We start from the raw sequence: 22657 nt of genomic DNA on the forward strand, positions 1-22657 counted from the left end.
AAAAAAAAAAAAAAAAAAAAAATTATACCAATGCACCAACATAAAGTCTTGGGTTCCAACACGTGTTCTATGTTCACATCAAAACCACGAAAAGTAGGGGGAAAAAAAGGAGAGAGTTGACTTGTGGTCTGGAAGGTGGGTCCTACAAAAACATAATTATAATACAATACGGTAAGCACAAAGGTAGAGAGATGTGTGCAAATAGGCTTATTATAAGAGATGGCACGGAGGAGTGCCTGAACCAATGGGAGAATCAGAGAGGCGTCAGATTTATCCATCTAAAAAAACAGACCAATTTTTAGGTTTTAGTAACTGTGACTGTTTGTGACAATTCTGAATTTTCACAAAGCACCCTGAGAGCCACTCAAAGAAGCATCATCCTCCTTAAATCATCTTCATTACTGTTTCCATTATGATAATTATATTTTAGCTCCTGAAGTGGGGTCTTGCTTGCTAATTTGCTTTACTTTCAGAAGATTCTTCCTAAACTTCTCAGAATAGAAAGTAAATAAAACCACACATGTCTATTATTTTTATCCCATAAAAAAGTACATGTGATATATACTCATTTTAGGAAAAGAAAATACAGATGAACAAAAAGGAAAAGTTCACTCAAACTCCATCATTAGAGGAACTAATGCCAACATTTGGTGCTTCTCCTTTCAGATGTTTTCCTTTGCAAATAGAATCACATAAAAATGCATGCTTTAGAAAAGGAAGCTACGTATATTGTTTTGTACTCGGGTTTTTTTCACTTAGTAATAAATAGTGAAAATCTTACCGTAGCAGTAATATATATCTTTATAATTTTAATGGCTACCTTAAAAAAACACTTTTGGGGGAATGCTTTTTGTTAGTTTCCTTCAGTACTGTCCTTGGACATGAACCTTTGTTCCAACATAGGTAGGAGTCCACCGATGGATGGCAGAACCACACTATCAAAAGGTAGATAAGCACAGGATTAGTGGGGTCAGGAAGATGACCCAGTGCCCCTCAAAATTCTCTCTGGCACAGACTGAGAATGTTAGAGATTTATTCCTTAGGTTTGACTTTGTTAAAACGACCTCTCTTAAAGCAGTGGCAGTCATCCACTCTTTGCATAAGAGCGTTCTCTGCTCTTTCCCTTTCAAGTGTCAATTTCTAATCCCTTTGGTCCTTTCCATCACCAGATTCACTGCACATGGGGTAGATCATCTAACTGGGCCAGAGAAAAGCTGTTAGTGATAAAGAATTGTTACTGTTATTTCTTTTCCTTTCATAACATCTACTCTTTACATCCAGTTTCTTCTGCTCCTCCACTCTTACATTTTGTTAGGTTACCCCAACCACTTCTGTCCCAGTTCTGAATCCCTTATCCTAACCTGCTTTTAACAACACATTCCAACTGTCAGGATTATAGCCCTGAATCTCCATGTTGGAAGGATGAATTTGCTGTGAGTGGCCAAGACCCAAATTAACCAACGGCTGAAACAAGATGGAAGTCTATTTCTCTTCTATGTGAAAATCTAAATGTAGGAATGCAGGGCTAATTGATTGCAGTACTCCATGGAGTCCTCAGGAGCCGGCCCCCTGCTGCCTTGCTCCACCATGCATTGCCCACTTTCTTACACTCTCTCCATGACCCAAGATGGCCACCTTTATGGTGTCTGCATTCCAGCCAGTAAGAAGAGAAAGAGCAGGCAATCCTACTGGCTAGACCTGAGTCTTGTGGCCATATCTGACTGGTGGGAGGTGGGGAAATGTAGTCTGTATTCTGGGTGGTCACGTGTCCAACTAAAATTTAGGGCTTAGGTTGGGCATGGAGGCTCACACCTGTAATCCCAGCACTTTGGGAGGCTGAGGTGGGAGGATCACAATGTCAGGAGTTCGAGACCAGCCTGAACATGGTGAAATACTGTCTCTACTAAAAATACAAAAATTAGCCACGCCTGGTGCTGCACGCCTGTAATCCCAGCTACTCAGGAGGCTGAGGCAGGAGAATTGCTTGAACCTGGGAGGTGGAGGTTGCAGTGAGCCGAGATTGCACCGCTGCACTCTGGCCTGGGTGACAGAGCGAGACTCTGTCTCAAAAAAAAAAAAAAAATAGGGCTCTACTAGTGTAAGAAAAGGGAACATTGATCTTGGGGAACAAATGGCAATTATCTGCAACATATGTTTAATGTTTAAAATTATTTTTAATTTTAAATTTCATGGGTAAATAGTGTATATATATATATATATATATATATGGTACATGTGTTATTTTAAAAGAGTCATACAATATGTAATAATCACATCAAGGTAAATGGGGTTTCATCATCTCAAGCATTCATCATTTCTTTGTGTCACAAACATTCCCATTGTACTCCCTCAGTTATTCTAAAATGTACAACATACTATTGCAGACTGCAGTCACCCTGTTGTTTTATCAAATACTAGGTCTTATTCATTGTATTTAACCATATTTTTTCTAGCCATTAACAATCCCCATTTTTCTTCTCTCCCCTTCTATTCTTCCCAGCTTCTAGTAACCATCATTCTACTGTCTATCTCCATGAGTTCAATTGTTTTCATTTTTAGCTCCCACAGATGAATGAGAATGTGCTAAGTTTGTCTCTCTGTGCCTGGCTTATTTCACTTAACATAATATCCTCCAGTTCTATCCATGTTGTTGCAAATGACAGAATCTCATTCTTTTTCATGGCTGAATAGTACTCCACTGAGTATATGTACTACATTTTCTTGATCCATTCGTCTGTGGATGGGCACTTAGTGTGCTTCCAGCACTTAGTGTGGAAGTGCTGCAATTGAATTTGGAAGCGCTGCAATTGAATAGTGCTGCAATTAACATGGGAAGCAGATATCTCTTTAATATACTGACTTCCCTTCTTTTGCATATAGACCTACCAGTGGGATTGCTGGATCATATGGTAGCTCTATTTTTAGTTTTTTGAGGATCTCCCATACTGTTCTCCATAGTGGCTGTACTAATTCACATTCCCAATAGTGTGCAAGGGTTCTTCTTTCTCTACATCCTTGCCAGCATTTCTTATTGCCTGCCTTTTGGATAAAAGCCATTTTAACTGGGATAAGAGTAAATCTCATGGTGGTTTTGGTTTGCATATCTTTGATGATGATTGAGGTTGAGCACCTTTTCATGTACCTGTTTGTATCTCTTCTTTTGAAAAATGTCTATTCAGATCTTTTGCCCATTTCTTAATCAGATTATTAGCTTTTTCCTATTGAGTTGTTTTATCCTTACATATTTTGGTTATTAATCCCTTGTCAATTGGGTCATTTGCAAATTATTTTCTCCCATTCTGTGGGTTGTCTCTTCACATTATTATTATTATTTTGCTGTGCAGAAGCCTTTTAACTTGATGTTATCCCATTTGTCCATTTTTGCTTTGGTTGCCTGTTCTTGTGGGGTATCCCTTAAGAAATTGTGGCCTGAACCAATATCCTGGAGAGTTTTCCCAATGCCTTTTTTGAGTAGTTTCATAATTTAAGGTCTTAGATTTCAGTCTTTAATCCATTTAGATTTGATTTCATTCTTTTACATATGGATAACCAGTTTCCTCAGCACCATTTATTGAAGAGACTGTATTTTCCCTGATGTATGTTCTTGGCATCTTTGCTAAAAATGAGTTCACTGTAGATGTATGGACTTACTTCTGGGTTCCATTGGTCTATGTGTCTGTTTTTAATGCTAGTACCATGCTGTTTTAGTTACTATAACTCTGTAGTATAATTTGAAGTCAGGTAATGTGATTCCTCCAGTTTTGTTCATTTTGCTGAGGATGGCTTTGGCTAATCTAAGTCTTTCATGGTTGTCTTGAATGTGGCTAGAGATGCTTTTCCAAAAACTCAGGTTTAAGACAGAAACTCAGTAAATATTGACTAATTAACACCAAAGCATCTGAAAACATATTTAAATCACCCATCAGATTTCTCACAAGATTTCCCCAAACTTTAGTAACTATTCCTTGATTTTTCTTCAGAGATGGGCTTATAAAAGCTATTGGTCCTGCCGATGTTATTCGAAGACAGTTTTCTGGAGAAACTTTTGAAGAAATAATTGATTGCTCTGGGAAATGTATTCTACCAGGTATTTATCTCTTTTTCAGTAAAGCTCTACAAGTAGCTTGAACAGTTGCTCCAGAAATGTAAAAAGGAAGAGTAACAGCTTGTTTTAAAGTCTCAAAATAATATTAAAAAATAATAATAGTTCCATGTATTGAATTTCTATTATTGAATGCCTAGCTGCTTTCAAACATGGTTTCCCCTTGGATCCTGATAACTGCCCTGTATGGGAGTGTCATTATACTTTACAGATTAGAAAACTGAAGGTAAAGGGTGAAATGTGTTACCCCACACTGCTAAACAGGAAAAAGGCAACCTGGCAATCAAGCCCATTCATTCGACCCCACTTCTTCCCACTTACATGCTGAAGAGAAACCAGCTGTGTTGTGTTTAGGTTCAAAAACAGTAAAAGAACTTCATTAATCCATGGCATAGGAGAGGCAAGCAAGGCAGCTACTGCCTCTAATACCAAAAATATTCTAAATTTGTATAGGGTGTGAAACAAAGGATCCAGCTCTGGGCAGAAAAAGAAAAAAAACATCCTAGAGCTTTCACTGCAGTTCACTTGTATCTTTAAAGATTGACAACAGAATCAGTTTATTAACCATCATCTCCTATATTAACTATGTTGTATGGCTTCATGTAATCATCCAAAACAAGGTTCACAAACTTTGAGCTCTAGATAAACATAAGGGCTGCCTATTTATATTTTTATATAAAATTTTTATATTTTTAAATGTTTATTGTATACATCTGACAGAGCTTCTACCTGATGGGTTTTCATTTGTTTATTTGTTTGTTCGTTTTGAGACAGTCTCACTCTGTCACCAAAGCTGGAGTGCAGTGGTGTGATCTTGGCTCACTGCAACCTCCACCTCCCAAGTTCAAGCAATTCTTGTGCCTCAGTCTCCCAAGTAGCTGGGATTACAGGTGTGCACCGTCGTGCCTGGCTAAATTTTTGTATTTTTAGTAGCAACAGGTTTCACGATGTTGGTCATGCTGGTCTCAAATTCCTGACCTCAAGTGATCTTCTGGTCTTCGCCTCCCAAAGTGCTGGGATTATAGGCGTGAGCCACTGCGCTGGCTTTCCTTATGATTCTTGAGGGTCAGGAGACAAAGTCAGGGTGAAATGTTATGAGAAAGAGGAATATAGAAGAAAGCAATCTGAGTAGGGGCTTTTGATCTTAGTCCAATCAAAGCCAATAATGAGTCATTTAATCCATAAGATATTTAAAACATTCTGAAAAGACACACGTTACTGAATTGCACCTGGATAAAAAAAGTTTCAAGTGATTGTCTTATAGTATCTCTTTAATTAAAATACATGTCTTTCTTGAAGATAGATTCATCTTCCTGATTTCATATCTTCCCTTCTCAGAGTTGCAGGAGGAAGGGATTGTAGTCTTATGTTTTAATACCCAGATTATTCCTTGTTGATAAGTTTCATGGTTTTGCTCAACTAGTAGGTTTGACAACCTGATTTCAAAGTTTATTTGAGCCAGGTGAGGTGGCCGATGCCTATAATCCCTGCACTTTGGGAGGCTTAGTTGGGCAGATCATTGGAAGCTGAGGCGGGCAGATCATTTGAACCCAGGAATTCAAGACCAGCCTACGAAACGTGGCAAAGATTAGCCTGTGTGGTGGTGCATGCCTGTAGTCCCAGCTACTAGGGAGGCTGAGATGGGAGGATTACTTGAGCTGGGAGGTTGAGGCTGCAGGGAGCCGTGAGTGTTCCACTACACTCCGGCCTGGGCAACATAGTGAGACCATTTCTCAAAAATAAATTAATTAAATAAAATAAAAGCTTATTTGGTGAGCATAGACTTATTGAGCAAAAGGGGCTGTATTTCTATAAGGGATATTTTCATTGTGTTGCATCACCTCCTTCATTAGAGCTTTCTAGACCAGCCATACAACAAGTCAGTCTTCTTTCCTCTCTGTCAAGGGAACCAGACAAATTCTTCCTTTCATGCTCCTTCAAAATGGATGGCCACCATCACACTTTCCCCAGAGCAGCAGAGTAGAGTGCTGCTGTCTGCCTGCTGTCTAAGTGCTATTTGTTAAATATAAGATGACTTTATTTATTTATTTATTTTTCTTTTTTTTTTTCTTTTGACTTGATTTATTGATTACAGGTTTGGTGGATGCACACACACATCCAGTATGGGCTGGTGAAAGAGTTCACGAGTTTGCAATGAAGGTAACTGCAATGAATCATGGCAAATCAAAATAAAGCACAAACATAAAGTCTTTTGCTAAGGAGTTAGTAGGCTATCAAGCTTTGCAACATATGTCAACATATCTCTTTTTTTTTTTAGAAAACTTTTTTTTTTTTTGCTCTATTGCCAGGCTGGAGTGCAGTGGCATGGTCTCAGCTCACTGACACTTCTATCTTCCGGGTTCAAGTGATTCCCCTGCCTCAGCCTCCTGAATAGCTGGGACTACAGGCACACGCCACCAAGTCCAGCTAATTTTTGGTATTTTTTAGAGACAGGGTTTCGCCATGGCCAGGATGGTCTCAATCTCCTGACCTCATGATCCGCCAGCCTCGGCCTCCCAAAGTGCTGGGATTATAGGCATGAGCCACCACGCCCAGCCTTTTTTAAAATTTTTATTTCTTTTGAGATGGAGTCTTGCTCTGTTGCCCAGGCTGGATTGCAGTGGCACAGTCTCAGCTCACTGCAAATTCCACCTCCCAGGTTCAAGCGATTCTCCTGCCTCAGCCTCCCGAGTAGCTGGGACTATAGTCGTCTACCACCACGCCTGGCTGATTTTTTTATCTCTAGTAGAGACGGAGTTTCACCGTGTTAGCCAGGATGGTCTCAATCTCCTGATCTCATGATCTGCCTGCTTTGGCCTCCCAAAGTGCTGGGATTACAGGCGTGAGCCACTGCGCCTGGCCAACATATCTTTTTAATGGATATTTTTACTTGCCTGGGTATGGCAAGCAAATGACAATAAAACTTATTTATAGCTGCCCCAAATCATTGTATTATACACAGGCCTGCTCCTGCCCACTAGTGGCCCCCTCTCTTTCCTTCCCCACATTCTATTCCAAATCACTATCTCTAGTTGTTTTCGAAAGGGCTTCAAGGAATAGTTTGAAAATCGCCATTCATTGGAGTAAAGCTTGGAAACATGTTACTAGTCACAAAAATAAAATGTCTTGTCTTATATTTTTCTCTTTTTCAGAAAACTGAGACTTATTAAGAATCACAAAATGTAATCTGTGTTAGTCATATACTAGCTGTAGCCAACTCCTAAGTCCCTGGTTGGAGCCATTTTCACAAGTTTTATAAAAAAAAAAAAAAAAAAAAAAAAAAGTGCCTCCTAGCAGCTAAACTGGCTAATTTCGGGAAAAGAAAAAAACAATTTTTTTCTTCAGATTATCATGTACCTTCTTCAACAATCTACAAACTGGAGCTGTCTTTAAGACTGTTTTATTAAGTCACAGAATTTCAGCGCCTAAAGCAGTCCAATCCTCTCATTGTATCGATGGAGAAAGAGATTTACCATCCAATCCTCATTATGTAGATGGAGAAAGCCAGGTCTAGAGAAGGGAAGGGTGCTGACTAGGGTCACTAGCTGGAGGATGGCAGACGCCGGATAAAAACTCTGGCCAGGACAGCCCAGGCTTACATCCTTTCTCTCCACCATACTTGCTGCCCAGAGTAACTGGAGCCCAGTGGGACCCCAGGAAGAGCCTCTCTGAGTGACAAAGGTCAACCTCCAAGCTCTGATGGCCAAATAGAGTTTGAAGCTTGAGACCAGGAAACTTCCCGGGCCGCTTTAGTGGAGATCTGAATAATTGCAATTGGGTTCCCTGCAACTCCTGAGTTGCCTAAGCTTTGTTTTCTCAAACAAGCTGAGAGATGCAGGGAAGACTGAGACTTAGCAAGTCTGATTGCCGGCTGATTGACTCGTTAAAAGATTGCAATACTTCTGTGCCAATTTTTAATTGCCATTGCCCTGAGATCCCAACAGGCCACCCACCTCATCTCCCATCTCTACCACTGCATTCTCTTCCGAAAACCCCTTCAGAGCTCCCCACAATCCAGTGTCTGGCAAACTAGGGGCTTCCAGGACTGTGTATCCCAGTACCGTTCTAATCTGATGGGTTGGTGCCCGTGCCATATGGCTTCTTAATCATCATGTAATATCGCCCCTGGAGGTAGCAGACCTGCCTGCAACTTCCTCGCATTTGCCGGACTAATGAGGCGTGTGTTCAGTTGGCAGGAGCCACTTACATGGAGATTCACCAGGCTGGAGGAGGGATCCACTTCACCGTGGAGCACACGCGCCAAGCCTCGGAGGAGGAGCTGTTCCGCTCCTTCCAGCAGCGGCTCCAGTGCATGATGAGGGCTGGCACCACGCTGGTGGAGTGCAAGAGCGGATACGGCCTCGACCTGGAGACCGAGCTCAAGATGCTGCGTGTGATTGAGCGCGCCCGGCGGGAGCTGGACATGGGCATCTCGACCACCTACTGCGGGGCTCATTCAGTGCCTAAGTAATCTCAGCCAGTGGGGCCGGGGTTTAACTCAAGAGCAGTGAAAACGAAGTGGAGGCTGCGTTCCCCAGGGTGGAGGTCCATTAGCACGTTAGCTCGTACAGGGAGATGGGGGAAAGTCTTTGGAAAGACCTTAATAATGGCCACACATCCTGCAGACTCGGTTTTAGGAAGGAGATTCCTTAGCCTCATCAGTCTGCTAGTCCTTTAATTATGATAGAAGAGATGTCTCGAGCTCTTTGGGTTAAGAAAAATAAATGGACCTTTGTATGTCGTTTAAAATTACACATATTAATTTGAATAATTTCCCATGATAATTAGCATTTCTAAAAGCACTTTAGAAATTAATAGTAACACTCTTCAGGAGGTAACTCAAACTTTGTGGTCTAGGTGATTCAAAGAGGTTCTCTTTTGTTCATCTGTTTGCTTACTTAACAGCAAACATTTTTGTTTTGTTGTTGTAAATGATTTTTAGCCTTCCCTGTTATCTAAAAGTTTCTTCTGCGTGGCTGTACATAGAGAACCCTGTTCCTTTCTGCAGTTGCATTTCATTTGTCCAGAGTTCCTTTTGGTCCTGGAATTTCTAAATAGGAAGGCTCATGGTTCCAAGAGCTAATTGAACTATCTAAAAGAAATAGGATTTGAACATGCATAAGATGCCTCCAAAATCTTAGTGCAATCTGAAGCATTGATAACAGATATATAAATATAAAACTACAGATTTACAGTCATCATTTACAAATTTAATTGGTTTAATTTCTTTTACATTTATCTGATTTTGTAAACTCCAGAATATAAATTTCTTTTTTAAGCCAGGCGTGGTGGCTCACACTGTGATCCCAGCACTTTGAGAGGCCAAGGCAGGTGGATCACTAGAGCTCAGAAGTTTGAGACCAGCCTGGCCAATATGACGAAACCCCGTCTCCACTAAAAATACAAAAATTAGCCGGGTGGGATGGCACCGCGTGCCTGTAATCCCAGCTACTCGGGAGGCTGAGTCATGAGAATCACTTGAGCCCGGGAGGCGGAGGTTGGAGTGATCCCAAATTGTGCCACTGTACTCCAGCCTGGGCGACAGAGTGAAACTCTATCTCAAAAAATATGTGCATATATATTATTATTATTATTTTGAGATGGAGTCCTGCTCTGTTGCCCAGGCTGGAGGGCAGTGGCATTATCTCAGCTCACTGTAACCTCCACATCCCAGATTAAAGCAGTTCTCTGCCTCAGCCTCCTGAGTAGTTGGGATTACAGGCACACACCACCACACCTGGCTAATTTTTGTATTTTTAACAGAGACGAGTTTTCACCATCTTGGCCAGGCTGGTCTTGAACTCCTGACCTCGTGATCCACCCGTCTCAGCATCCCAAAGTGCTGGGATTACAGGCATGAGCCACTGCGCCCAGCCTATATATTATTTTTTAAATTGACAAATAATATATTTATCAAGTAGAACATGTTGTTTTAAAATATGTATACATTGAGAAATGGCTAAATCGAGCTAATTAATATATGCATTACCTCACATACTTATCACTTTTTGTGGGGGGTGAGAACACTTAAAATCTATTTTTAACAATTTTTAAGAAAACAATACGTTGCTATTAGCTATAGTCACTGTTATGGAAAAATATAAATATTTAATGTTAATAAAAATTAACCTCCATGTTAATTATCATCTTCAATCAGAGGAACTAAAAAAGTAATATTAAAATTTATTCAAAATTCACAAAACTAGTTATGTAGAAAAGAAACGTTATTTCCAGTGATCCTTCTTGTAAGGTTTTAGCATTTATATTTCTGGAATTAGGCCAGGCGCAGTGGCTTACACCTGTAATCCCAGCACTTTGGGAGGCTGAGGTGGGCGGGTCACAAGGTCAGAAGATGAAGACCATGCTGGCCAACATGGGAAACCCCGTCTCTACTAAAAAAAAAAAAAATACAAGTCCGGGCACGGGGGTTCACGCCTACAATCCCAGCACTTTGGGAGTCCGACGCAGGTGGATCACAAGGTTAAGAGATTGAGACCATCCTGATCAACATGGTGAAGCCCTGCCTCTACTAAAAATACAAAAATTAGCTGGGCATGGTGGTACACGCTGTAGTCCCAGCTACTCAGGAGGCTGAGGCAGGAGAATTGCTTGAACCCGGGAGGCAGAGGTTGCGGTAAGCCGAGATCATGCCATTGTACTCCAGCCTGGGTAACAAGAGTGAAACTCCATCTCGAAAAAAATATATATATACAAAAATTAGCTGGGCATGGTGGCGTGTGCCTGTAATTCCAGCTACTCAGGAGGCTGAGGCAGGAGAATCACTTGAACTAGGGAGTCAGTGAGCCAAGATTGCAACATTGCACTCCAGCCTGGTGACAGAGAAACACTCCATTTCAAAAAAAAAAAAAAAAGTTAATATACTTCTAGAATTATTAAAGCTTAAAATTTCACTAGAGACTCGAGACATTCTCTATAGAAAACAGATTTTTTCTTTTCAAACAGAATATAAAGTGTATAATGGTCTGCTTTCTTTTTCAGTAGAAAAGATAGTGTGACGTGGTGGAAAGTCTGTTTGAAGTGATGCCAGATCTGGGTTTGAATCCAGTTTGGCTACTTCCACCTGGGTGATTTTGAGCTCACGGCGTAACTTTTCTGAACATGAATTACTTATCTGTGAAACAGAGCTAAATACCACCCTATTCTATGTGACTGTCTTGAGAATTAGAAATAACTTGTGTAAGTGCCTGTCTCTCATAGTCCACCTCTACCCACCTACCCAACTGGTTTGCTCGGAGCCTTCTGTGTGCCAAATACAGAGCTGCAGTTTCATGGAAATTTTCTCCATCTGCCAATGAGCCCCTGAGGTCTACATCTTGATTCCCACTGGTAAAACCCGAGCTCAAATAACAGCTAAAGAGCATCTCCTAAGTTATGTGGCCATCATGTGGTAGAGCTCCATGTCTGTCTGACTCTAAAAGCCCAGGCTTTTCTAACGTGTAACTACTGCAGAACTTTATTTTATCTATTCTTCTTCTTTTAATTTTTTTTTTTTCAGAGACAAGGCCCTGCTCTGTTGCCCATGCTGGAGTGCAGTGGTGCAATGATAGCTCACTGCAGCCTCAAACTCTTGGGCTCAGGCGATCCTGTTGCCTCAGCCTCCCCAGTTGCTGGGATTATAGGTATGAGGTACTATGCCCGACTCTTCCAGAATTTTAGAGAGAATTTCAGAGCCTCCTACCATCCTCCTCCCCCATGTTCCCAGATGGTGAAGCAGAAAGCCTAAGGCAGGTGCTTTGGGAAACATCGTGGAGGAAGAAAAGGGTGGGGTGGTAGCTGGGCTCAGGTAAGGGGACCACAGGTGGGTTATCATGGGGAGTATCTAGAATGCCCTCTGAGTGTCCTTGACAGAAAGATTAAGCTTTTCTTTTTTCTTTTTTTTTGAGACAGAATCTTGCTTTGTTGCCCAGGCTGGAATGCAGTGGTGAGATCTCGGCTCATTGCAACCTCCACCTCTCTGGCTCAAGCAATTCACCTGCCTCAGCCTCCCAACTAACTGGGATTACAGGCACACGCCACCATGCCTGGATAATTTTGGTATTTTTAGTAGAGATGGGGTTTCACCATGTTGGCCAGGCTGGTCTCAAACTCCTGACCTCAAGTGATCTGCCCGCCTCAGGCTCCCAAAGTTCTGGATTATAGGCATGAGTCACCACAACCAGCCAAATGAAGCTTTTCAACCAGGTGGTCTTGCTGGCATCCCCAATGGTAACACAGGGCTGCCAGAATGGATGAACCATTTGAGTCTCTGTGTATAGGATCAGTGCATACAGAAGACTTGTCAGTACCTCCACTATATAGATGCGGCCCAGAGAGTGAAGAGCCCTGAGTTATAGCTTTGAGTCTTTCTCTACCTTTCTGAGGCTTGAGTTCATTTACCTATACCGCTCCTCAGGTTCTTCAAGTGCCAGGTAACCTTATCTCTTTTGTTTTTTTTGTTTTGTTTTGTTTTTAATATTTGCCCATGGAAATCTCATTTTCTTCCCCCAGAGGAAAAACTGCTACTGAAGCTGTTGATGACATCATCAATAACCACCTCCCGAAGCTGAAGGAACTGAGCAGAAATGGGGAAATACATGTGGACAATATCGACGTATTTTGTGAGAAGGGTGTCTTTGATCTCGATTCCACCAGAAGGATTCTTCAAAGTGGAAAAGATATAGGGTTACAGATTAACTTCCATGGGGATGAACTCCACCCGATGAAGGCTGCTGAGGTGCGGTTGACCTTTAGTTTTTCCCTCGTCAACATCCATTCTTGCACATTCATGTTATGGGAAACTTAGTTTGTTCAAAGCCCTCTGAAAAGATATGGAATGGGGAAATTGGTTTGAACAATGTACAGACTGGTCTGGCTGAGCCTTGAAAACCCTGACTTCCATTAAAAACTTACTTTTTTGCTGATCATTTACTTTCATTTTCATCTGCTGGTAACGTTAGTATTAATAGAAAAAGAATTACCTCAGTGATCTCTTTTATTGAATTTCTTTCTTAAGACAGAGTTTTGCTTTTGTTGCCAAGGCTGGAGTGCAATGGCATGTTCTCGGCTCACTGCAACCTCCACCTCCCGGGTTCAAATGATTCTCCTGCCTCAGCCTCCGAGTAACTGGTATTACAGGCATGCGCCAGCATGCCCAGCTACTTTTATATTTTTAGTAGAGATGCGGTTTCTTCATGTTGGTCAGGCTGGTCTCAAACTCCCAACCTCAGGTGAACTGCCCGCCTTGGTCTCCCAAAGTGCTGGGATCACAGGCATGAGCCACCATGCCCGGCCTCTTTTACTAAATTTCTAACGTATTTTGCTTGGCACACAAAGCCACACTAGCACAGTATATTAATTTCACTTGCACCTTCTTAGATCTTTCTGTGGCAGCATCCACATCATTTTAGTGGAGCACACCACAAATAGCCACAGGATGATTTTCAAAGCCATATATCTTTGCTCAAAGTCATTCACTTATTCATCCTTTCAACAAATATTTGAATGAATACTGTGTGCCAGACACTGTCCTAGGCATTCAGCATTCAGCAGTAAGACAAAGTCCCTGCAGTCATGAATCTAGGCTTCTCTCTCTAAAGCCTCAGACCTAAATAAACAACTGCCTTTGGGGCATAAATACAGATACAGATACCCCACGTGCACTCCTCTCAACTACATTATATCCAGCTTGATCTCTTAGTGTCGCTTCCAAGTCTTGTCCCGTTTTCTGCTTCATTGAATATCACCATCACCTGTCGGTTGCTTAAGTCAAAACCTTGGATATCATTTTGACTGCCGCCTCCCCCGCACCTACCACATTTCATCCAACCACCAAGTCCTCCCAATTCTCCCAAATAGCTCTAGATCCCTTCTCTCACCTCTGACCCATAAGATGCATGATATTTTCTGTTTCACAAAATGTCTGAAAGTATTTATGTTTAAGAATAGTTTCTGAAGCAGCACAGCAGCTGATTTTCAGATGAATGCCCATTACAAACCTTTCACCCATTTGGGGAGATTGAGTTTATAACAGTTGGTTGGCGAGAAATCTTTTTTTTTTTTTTTTTTTTTTTTTTGAGTCGGAGTTTCACTCTTGTTACCCAGGCTGGAGTGCAATGGCGCGATCTCAGCTCACCGCAACCTCCGTCTCCCGGGTTCAGGCAATTCTCCTGCCTCAGCCTCCTGAGTAGCTGGGATTACAGGCACGCGCCACCATGCCCAGCTAATTTTTTGTATTTTTAGTAGAGACGGGGTTTCACCATGTTGACCAGGATGGTCTCAATCTCTTGACCTCGTGATCCACCCGCCTCGGCCTCCCAAATTGCTGAGATTACAGGCGTGAGCCACCACGCCCGGTCAGCGAGAAATCTTGACAATAAAACAGTGTTTCTCTTTGTAGGAAAAACAATTTAATGGAGCTTCATTGATTCGTTGTTGCTGTTTGTTAAATCTTTCCTTCTCTGCCTATTCTCCTTAGCTTGGGGCTGAACTGGGAGCCCAGGCAATCAGCCACCTGGAAGAAGTGAGTGATGAAGGCATTGTTGCCATGGCAACGGCCAGGTGCTCTGCGGTCCTTCTGCCCACCACAGCCTACATGCTGAGGTAAGGTCGTTTTTCACCCCAGACCCAAGAGCTGCAAGTACAAGCTGTGAAGACATAGACGTCCAAAGTGCCCAGACGTTATTGCATTGCCCTTACAAATCCCTTAAAAATGCAGATGAAGAAAACTCAGCTCATGAAGATACCACCCTGGACTCATGTTCATAAATGAATTTCCCTGAGAAAGGAACTTAGAGCCAGATTGCCTTTGAGTAGGAGGATTATTGAGGATTATTATTCCTGGATTTTGGAATTTTCCAATTAAAAAGAATTACTATGCATTACTTTTATAATTAGTAAATAATGAAATAGATGCCATACTTTTAAATATATGCATAAGATGTTAAGGATATTTAACAGTATTCAGAATCTGCATGAGCTCTTTTCTAAAAGGATGTTAATGGGTACCATAATTGTCATAAATCTTCATAAATCCTGGGGGTGGTAGGAAAGAGGAGACATATATTTTGTAAAATCTCCCCAGATATTTTGCTGTATGCCAGCTATGAATTGAATACCCTTAGTCCATCTGTTGCTCTAATTCTAACCAATATGAGATCTGAGGTCTTCTGACCCTTCCCACTATACCGCTTACTTACATGACAGCCCCAAGTTTGTGACCTGGGAGGCCAACAGTCAAGAGGAAGTTTATCTTCTCTTAGGACTAGGTGCCTTTTGTGTAGCTAGGATATGTGGTCTTTTGTATGGGGAGTCATTCTGCAGTTAAGACAGTGGTTCTCAACCCCAGGGTGATTTTGTCCCTCAGAGGACATTTGGCAGTGTCTGGAGACATTTTCAGTTGTCACAAGCAGGGGATGCTACTGGCATCTAGTGGGTAGAGGCCAAGGTTGCTGCTAAACATTCCTCATTGCACAGAACAGGTACCCATAGCAAAGAATCATCCAGCCCAAGACGTGAATTGTGCTGAGGTTAGATAAGACCAGGTTCCGACTAAATTTTAGAAAAGCAAAGAAGGGAATACGTCAGTGCTTTTCGCAAATCCACTATGATTTTATACACACATGTATGAAATTATACCTTTTTATTATTATTACTGTTCTCTTAAAGAGTAAACGCAATATAGACTACAATCAAGAAATAGCAATAACTGTTTTTGGTATGACCAATGTCTTATACATTTCCAGTGTCATCAATCTAAGTCATCAATCAATATTTAATTTTGTTAATTCTCTACCACCCAAGAAATAAGTTTTTTTGGCTGGGTGCGGTAGCTCATGCCTATAATCCCAGCACTTTGGGAGGCTGAGGAGGGCGGATCACAAGGTCAGGAGATAGAGACCATCCTGGCTAACACAGTGAAACCCCATCTCTACTAAAAATACAAAAAAATTAGCCGGGCATGGTAGCACGCACCTGTAGTCTCAGCTACTTGGAGGCTGAGACAGGAGGATCTCTTGAACCTGGGAGATGGAGGTTGGAGTGAGCCGAGATCACACCACTGCACTCTAGCCTGGGCGACAGAGCAAGACTCCATCTCAAAAAAAAAAAAAGGAAAAAAAGAAGTTTTTTGTTTTTTTTAAAAAAAGGCTTTCTTCAGCCAGGCGTGGTGGCTCACACCTGTAATCCCAACACTTTGGGAAGCCACGGTGGGCAGATTACTTGAGGTCAGGAGTTCAAGACCAGCCTGGCCAACATGGCGAAACACCACCTCTACTAAAAATACAACAATTAGCCATGCATGGTGGCACATACCTGTAGTCCCAGCTACCTGGGAGGCTGAGATAGGGGAATCATTTGAACCCGGGAGGCGAAGGTTGCAGTGAGCCAAGATCATGCCACTGCACATCAGACTGGGCACCAGAGTGAGTGAGACTCCATCTCAAAAAAAAAAAAAAAAATGCTTTCTTTAACTTGTCTTGAATCTCGTGACATGGAGCAAAGTCCCAAGACTTTGTGGTACTGGAAGGCAATTCACCATTAAAAGTCTGAACTTCGTTCCTATTGCCAGCAGAGGCTGTCATCTGCCATTGCCACAGACATGTTTAGCCTGCTGTTAGGACCACAAGGGAGTCAAAGTGAGGCCATACTCTTCTTTCTGGCTTCTCGTTTCTGTATTTTTCTGATATCTGCATCAGGAGAGACCAGCAAGTCCCCTTGCTCTCCCACGAATTCGCTCTTGACTCTCATTTCCAGAATAACCATTGCCTTATGCTACTTAAGGGCTTGCTTTAATCATGCATTTTATGTTTATTTGCATGTAATATTTAAATGTATTCAGGGAATGTATCTCCTTGGTTTTTATGCAGCACCTTTAATACTTTCACAGCCTCACTTTTTTCTCTTTTTCCCCTAAGTCTTTCTGGAAGGGGAGGAGGGCCATTCGAATGACTTGCAGGGACCTTTGAAGCTGTACCTTTTCCTCACTTGCTGTCTCTGCTTCACTCATTTCCTCTCATACATTGTTGAAAAACATTCTAAGTGGTCCTGCCAATGATCGCTCCAGACTGGGAGTGACTCTAGGGCGAGAATCATCTCTGCTGGACTCTTTCCCTATTACAGCAGTTATTCCCAAATTAAATCAGTCCTCATTGCGTTAATGAGCTTTTAAGCTTTTTAATGTAACTTTTGAGATATGTCCTAAAGAATAAAGAATATTTCACCAGGGAGGTCAGGGAGATGCCTAATCCAGGAAGAAGTCTAAATATTTTACACACTAAATTCTTGGGCCTTCAAAATGTTAAAGGACCTACAAAGAGTGTGAAGCCAAAAAAAAAAAAAAAAAGTGGGGGGAGGAAGGGACAGATATGAATAGAAAATTACAAAATGAAAAGTAATAAAAATAGCATATTATGGTAGGGCGCAGTGGCTCATGCCTGTAATCACAGCACTTTGGGAGGCCAAGGTGGGTGGATCACCTGAGGTCTGGAGTTTGAGACCAGCCTGGCCACCATGGTGAAACCCTGTCTCTATTAACAGTACAAAAATTAGCTGGGCATGGTGTCATGCACCTGCAATCCCAGCTACTTGGGAGGCTGAGGCAGGAGAATCTTTTGAACCCAGGAGGTGGAAGTTGGCGTAAGCCAAGATCACGCCACTGCATGCACTCCAGCCTGGGCGAGAGATGGAGATTCCATCTCAAAAAAAAAGCATAATGTAACCTCATTTATTGTTTAATTTTGGAGTCACCAAAAAGCTTATTAAATTTCAAAACCATTTGTAAGCTGTATTTTCCTCCCTTTGCAAAAATGCCTTAATATGTAAAAAGATGGATGAGATAATCATAAATTAAATGTTAGTCATATCTAAGTAATTTCCAAAGCAAAATGATAAAAATCAGGAGTTCTGGGATTATAAAATGTAACTCTACCACTTATCATTTAACCTTGAGTTTCTGCTTCTTCCAGAATATGAAGGTGTTAACTGTCTCAAGGCCTCTTCTGTTCTGAACAGCTGTTCTACAAAAGTTCGAATTCTAGAGACTGATATATTTTCTTCCTCCCCTTAGACTGAAACAACCTCGAGCCAGAAAGATGTTAGATGAAGGAGTAATAGTTGCTCTGGGCAGTGACTTCAACCCCAATGCATATTGCTTTTCAATGGTAATTATGTTTTTGCATGTACCTTTCTGAGCAGAATATTTACCAAGCATATAAATAATTTAAAAATATTTCACTAGCTATTAAAACAATCTAAAAATATTTTTCTGTGAAACAAGAAAAAATGGGGTAGACAGTGTTGTAGTTGGATTTTTCTGCCCCACATAAACGCCTGCAGGCATAGAGAGAGGAGAGAAGCTTCTTTGTGCATCATTTTCTGATTCAGCTTTGAGCACTGTGGTTTTATGTAACCCATTTCCTTTCCTCAGAGAATAGCATAAACTCCAAGAGGTCTTAGTTAGTAAGGGTGGAAGTGAACTTCATTGTGTGTAGTAAGTGGTCTTGAAAAGTTGTCAATAAATATTAAATACACAATCCTTATAATAAAGGAATCTTTTCCAAAGTATAAGAACCTTTATGTATAAACTTAGATTTTTCCCGTTGCAACTGAGCCAATTCCTCTTGTACCTGCCTTTATTTGTTGTGCTGTGTTGAGAAATGTTTTAAATTGCAGTTGCCATATGTCTCTTTTCTCCAATGCTTTTCTCTTCCTGCTTTAGCCAATGGTCATGCATCTGGCCTGCGTAAACATGAGAATGTCCATGACTGAGGCCTTGGCTGCTGCCACCATCAATGCAGCTTATGCACTGGGAAAGTCTCATACACACGGATCGTTGGAAGTTGGCAAACAGGGAGATCTCATTATCATCAATTCAACCCAGTGAGTGTGCTCCCAACTTAGCTCTTTTATATTATGCCCACGGTAGTATATAGATGAGGCCTAAATCCCTTTTCCACTAATTATTAGTGTCAGGCTCTGTCTGAACTCAGACGCTACTCAGACCCCTCTATCTTGATCCCTTTCCAATGAGCGAGGTTACTGACAGGTCCTAAACTACAGGGTTTTCAAGATCTCTTCATCTGTCTTGTATCTTTCATAGATTTCCAGGTTTCTGCTCTGTTTACCTGGACTTTGGCCATATTGTGCCCTCTGACATGTGTTTGTGTTTTTCTGCTTGGCTTCTGTTTTCGGCTTGCTCCCAACTCTGGCTTGTCACCCTGGTTCTGGTTCATTCCCTTTCTGATTGCTCGTGCCGACTGGATCCCAAAAGCTTAAACTTAGTTTTCCTGTTCCTGGTGGCTTATCACTCATTCACTCACAGTCTGTTGCCGCCTGGGCCTCCAGTGCGATAATTTGGGTCTGTATTAGTCTGTTCTTATGCTACTAATAAAGACATACCTGAGACTGGGCAATTTGTAAAAGAAAGAGGTTTAACTGGCTCACAGTTCTACTTGGCTGGGGAGGCCTCACAATCATGGCAGAAAGCAAAGGAGGAGCAATGTCATGTCTTACATGGTGGCAGGCAAGACAGCGTGCTCATGGGAACTCCCGTTTATAAACACATCAGATGTTGTGAGACTTATTCACATCACCAGAACAGCATGGGAAAGAACCACCCCCATGATTCAGTTAACTCCTACCAGGTCCCTCCCACAATGTGGGAATTATGGGAGCCGAGTTGTGGGAATTATAGCAGCCAAAACATGATATGGCTTCAAAATGAGATTTGGGTGGGGACATAGCAGCCAAAACCATATCAGGGTCTTACTGTTCTAAATCTGCAAGTTGTAAATCCTATGGCTACTTGACTCTTATCAACCCATTTTAGCCCTTGGACCTCATGTCCTCCAGAGAGAGCTGCTTTAGAATTCTCTCCATGATCAGAAACCATTCCCTGTATTGCATGTAATGCTGATGGTGACATTTATGTATCATTTAATGAAGCAAATGTTTTAAGATCAAGTACTTAAACGATATTACTAAACAATATTTGATTTACCATAGACCAGTTAGTTATATACTCTTTTTTAGAAAGCCCAAATACCATTGGCTGGGTGTAAATAAATCTGTAGGGAATGCATTTTAAAATTAGCATTTATTGATAAAGTGATAATTTTTACTCACACACATTGAAGTAATATTTGTCTTTGTTTTTGTTTTTTTTAGATGGGAGCATTTGATTTACCAGTTTGGAGGCCATTATGAATTAATTGAATACGTTATAGCTAAAGGAAAAGTCATCTATAAAACGTGATAGATTTGAAAAGACGTTTTGACTATATGAAATAAGTCAATATAGTTACATTAAAAGTTAACACCTTAGTATTTACCAGAATTATATCACTTAAACCTAAATGTACTTCAATGTCTTTTTAAGTCACTCAAAAAACCCAAGGGATAGATTTATTTTCATTTAACACATGCATTTGACATATAAACAGGTAAACCTATTATGATTAAAATCACAAAACATCCAATTATTTCACAAATATTGGTTACAAATATTCTGTAGATTAATATGATGGGATATCACAAAAATGCCTTTGTGGTGAAAAATAGGCTTGGCTTAAAATTTCCATCTTGTGACTGTATTTAATATTTCATTTTTAAACTATATTTGGTGAACATTGAGGGATAGAAAGAAATCTAAGTGATATGCCCCAATGAAGCTAAAATATAGCCTTCTGTTAAGCAAATAGTATTTCCTTTCCCCAAGTAGTTTATTTTCTAGATGCTTTTCAAATGAATTAATGTCCTCTGATGAAGAATGTCATTTCGTTTCTAAGGTCTTCTCAATCTCAGCAGTAGAGCTTCCCAGCAACACTCAAGATACATCATTTTATACAAAGGCCTAGGGGTCTTCCTGAAATGGATGCATTTTTACCAAATACGATCATGTAAATTTTTTTGGAAATTTAAAAGAAATTTTGATTCTTCACATTACAATTGGGTAAAACACATTTTACAGCTCTCAATAAATATTTGCTGTCACTCTTATTGTTGTTTCCTTTCAACCTGGAAGTAGATCAGCAACTTTTTTATTAGAGTTTTTCAGGAAATTTACAAAATTATTTGTAAAGAATGGCTAATTATTTACATATAAAGGGGTGTTTTAAAAGCCATGTAAGTTTATTTGAAATCTTCTTTCTGGACACAGAGTCTTGCTCTGTCACCCAGGCTGGAGTGCAGTGGCACAATCTCGGCTCACTGCAACCTCTGCCTCCCAGGTTCAAGCAATTCTCCTGCCTCAGCCTCCCGAATAGCTGGGACTACAGGTGCATGCCACCATGCCTGGCTAATTTTTGTATTTTTAGTAGAGATGGGGTTTCACCATGTTGGCCAGGCTGGTCTTTAACTCTTGACCTCGTGATCCACCCACCTTGGCCTCCCAAAGTATATTTGAAATATTTTTAAATGTTTCAATCATCTTCAAAATCATTTCTTCCTATTTAGGAAGAAATGATTTGAGAAGTAAAGATTAACTCTCCAAATGATCTCTAACTTCAGGTTCATAGAGCCTGAATGCATGAGGCTTTGCTGTAGTCAATATAAAGCAACTCAAAATGCCCCTCATTGGAAGGTTAAGGGTAACATTGCACATTGTTGTCATTACAATGGGGTCTCTGGAGCTCTGAACCTCGTGCGATTGACTAAGAAGTCTTGAGAGAGTGTGGGGGCACACAGTTGCTGTGTGTGATGCCTCCCCTGTGACCAGTCACCTAGGCACTGTAAGCCTTTGGGATGCAGGAGATAGACATAAAAGCCGAAATAAGTGTTAGTTCCATTCATCCCAGGAATTCAAGCAAGACAAGGTTATATCCTTCTATTGAAGAAACAAGAAGGTAAAGCACATCTGATTTCTCAACTAGGAGGCACTCACCTTAAACAAATAGCATTCATGCCTTTTTTGATTCAAGATAGAAGAAGTCATCCACCCCAAACTGCCTTAGTTCTCCCAGGCCCGTGTGCTGTAAGCCCATGCAACTCAGGGGAGTTTGCTAGAAATGCAGAACCTCTGGTTGGACCCAGACCTGCTGAGTCGAATCGGCATCCTAATAAGCCCCAGGTGATTCACATGCACATTAAGGTCTGAGCAGCTCCGAGTTCTGAGCCCTGGTCACACCAATATTCACACTGTTCCTTATGGGACAGTGAGCTGCTTAGGGCCTTGAGCGCAGCTCCATCTGCCTGGAATGCTTTCCTTCTCTTCCTGACGTGGGAAATTGGAGCTGGTCGCCCCTCCCCACATTTGCACACTTCTATGATAGCCTTTATAGCATTGTAATTTAACTGTCTTTTCCACTTGGTTGCAAGTTAATAGAAGCAAGGACTTCATTGTGTCCCCAGAATCTAGTAAGGTGACCGATTCCTAGCGGATGATCAGTGAATGAATTAATGAATGACTGTACAAACATACAAATAGTCACAGTGAAAATTACTTATCAAAACACACTGCTGAGCAAACCAACCCAGGGGTGCAGTACTAAGCAAAATACTTCTTCTGGGGATTGGAAAGAGCATATGAATTCCTTAACAGAATGCCAAAGAATGATGCTCACA

At 41.2% G+C, this 22657-nt stretch overlaps 1 protein-coding gene across 1 annotated transcript in view; it reads left to right on the forward strand.

Moving 5' to 3' along the window:
• AMDHD1 (amidohydrolase domain containing 1) overlaps positions 1 to 21211 on the forward strand; it is a 23272-nt gene extending 2061 nt beyond the window's left edge. Inside the window, exons 2-9 of the mRNA XM_017516181.2 lie at positions 3981 to 4087; positions 6198 to 6262; positions 8292 to 8569; positions 12611 to 12836; positions 14577 to 14701; positions 18165 to 18258; positions 18816 to 18976; positions 20264 to 21211. Coding sequence (XP_017371670.1) covers positions 3981 to 4087; positions 6198 to 6262; positions 8292 to 8569; positions 12611 to 12836; positions 14577 to 14701; positions 18165 to 18258; positions 18816 to 18976; positions 20264 to 20351 — 1144 coding nt within the window. The 3' untranslated portion in view covers positions 20352 to 21211. The remainder of the gene's footprint in view (positions 1 to 3980; positions 4088 to 6197; positions 6263 to 8291; positions 8570 to 12610; positions 12837 to 14576; positions 14702 to 18164; positions 18259 to 18815; positions 18977 to 20263) is intronic.
• Positions 21212 to 22657: the final 1446 nt, after the last annotated feature.

The sequence above is a fragment of the Cebus imitator genome, unplaced genomic scaffold, assembly GCF_001604975.1.
Source record: "Cebus imitator isolate Cc_AM_T3 unplaced genomic scaffold, Cebus_imitator-1.0 Scaffold18, whole genome shotgun sequence".
NCBI classification, from domain to species: domain Eukaryota; kingdom Metazoa; phylum Chordata; class Mammalia; order Primates; family Cebidae; genus Cebus; species Cebus imitator.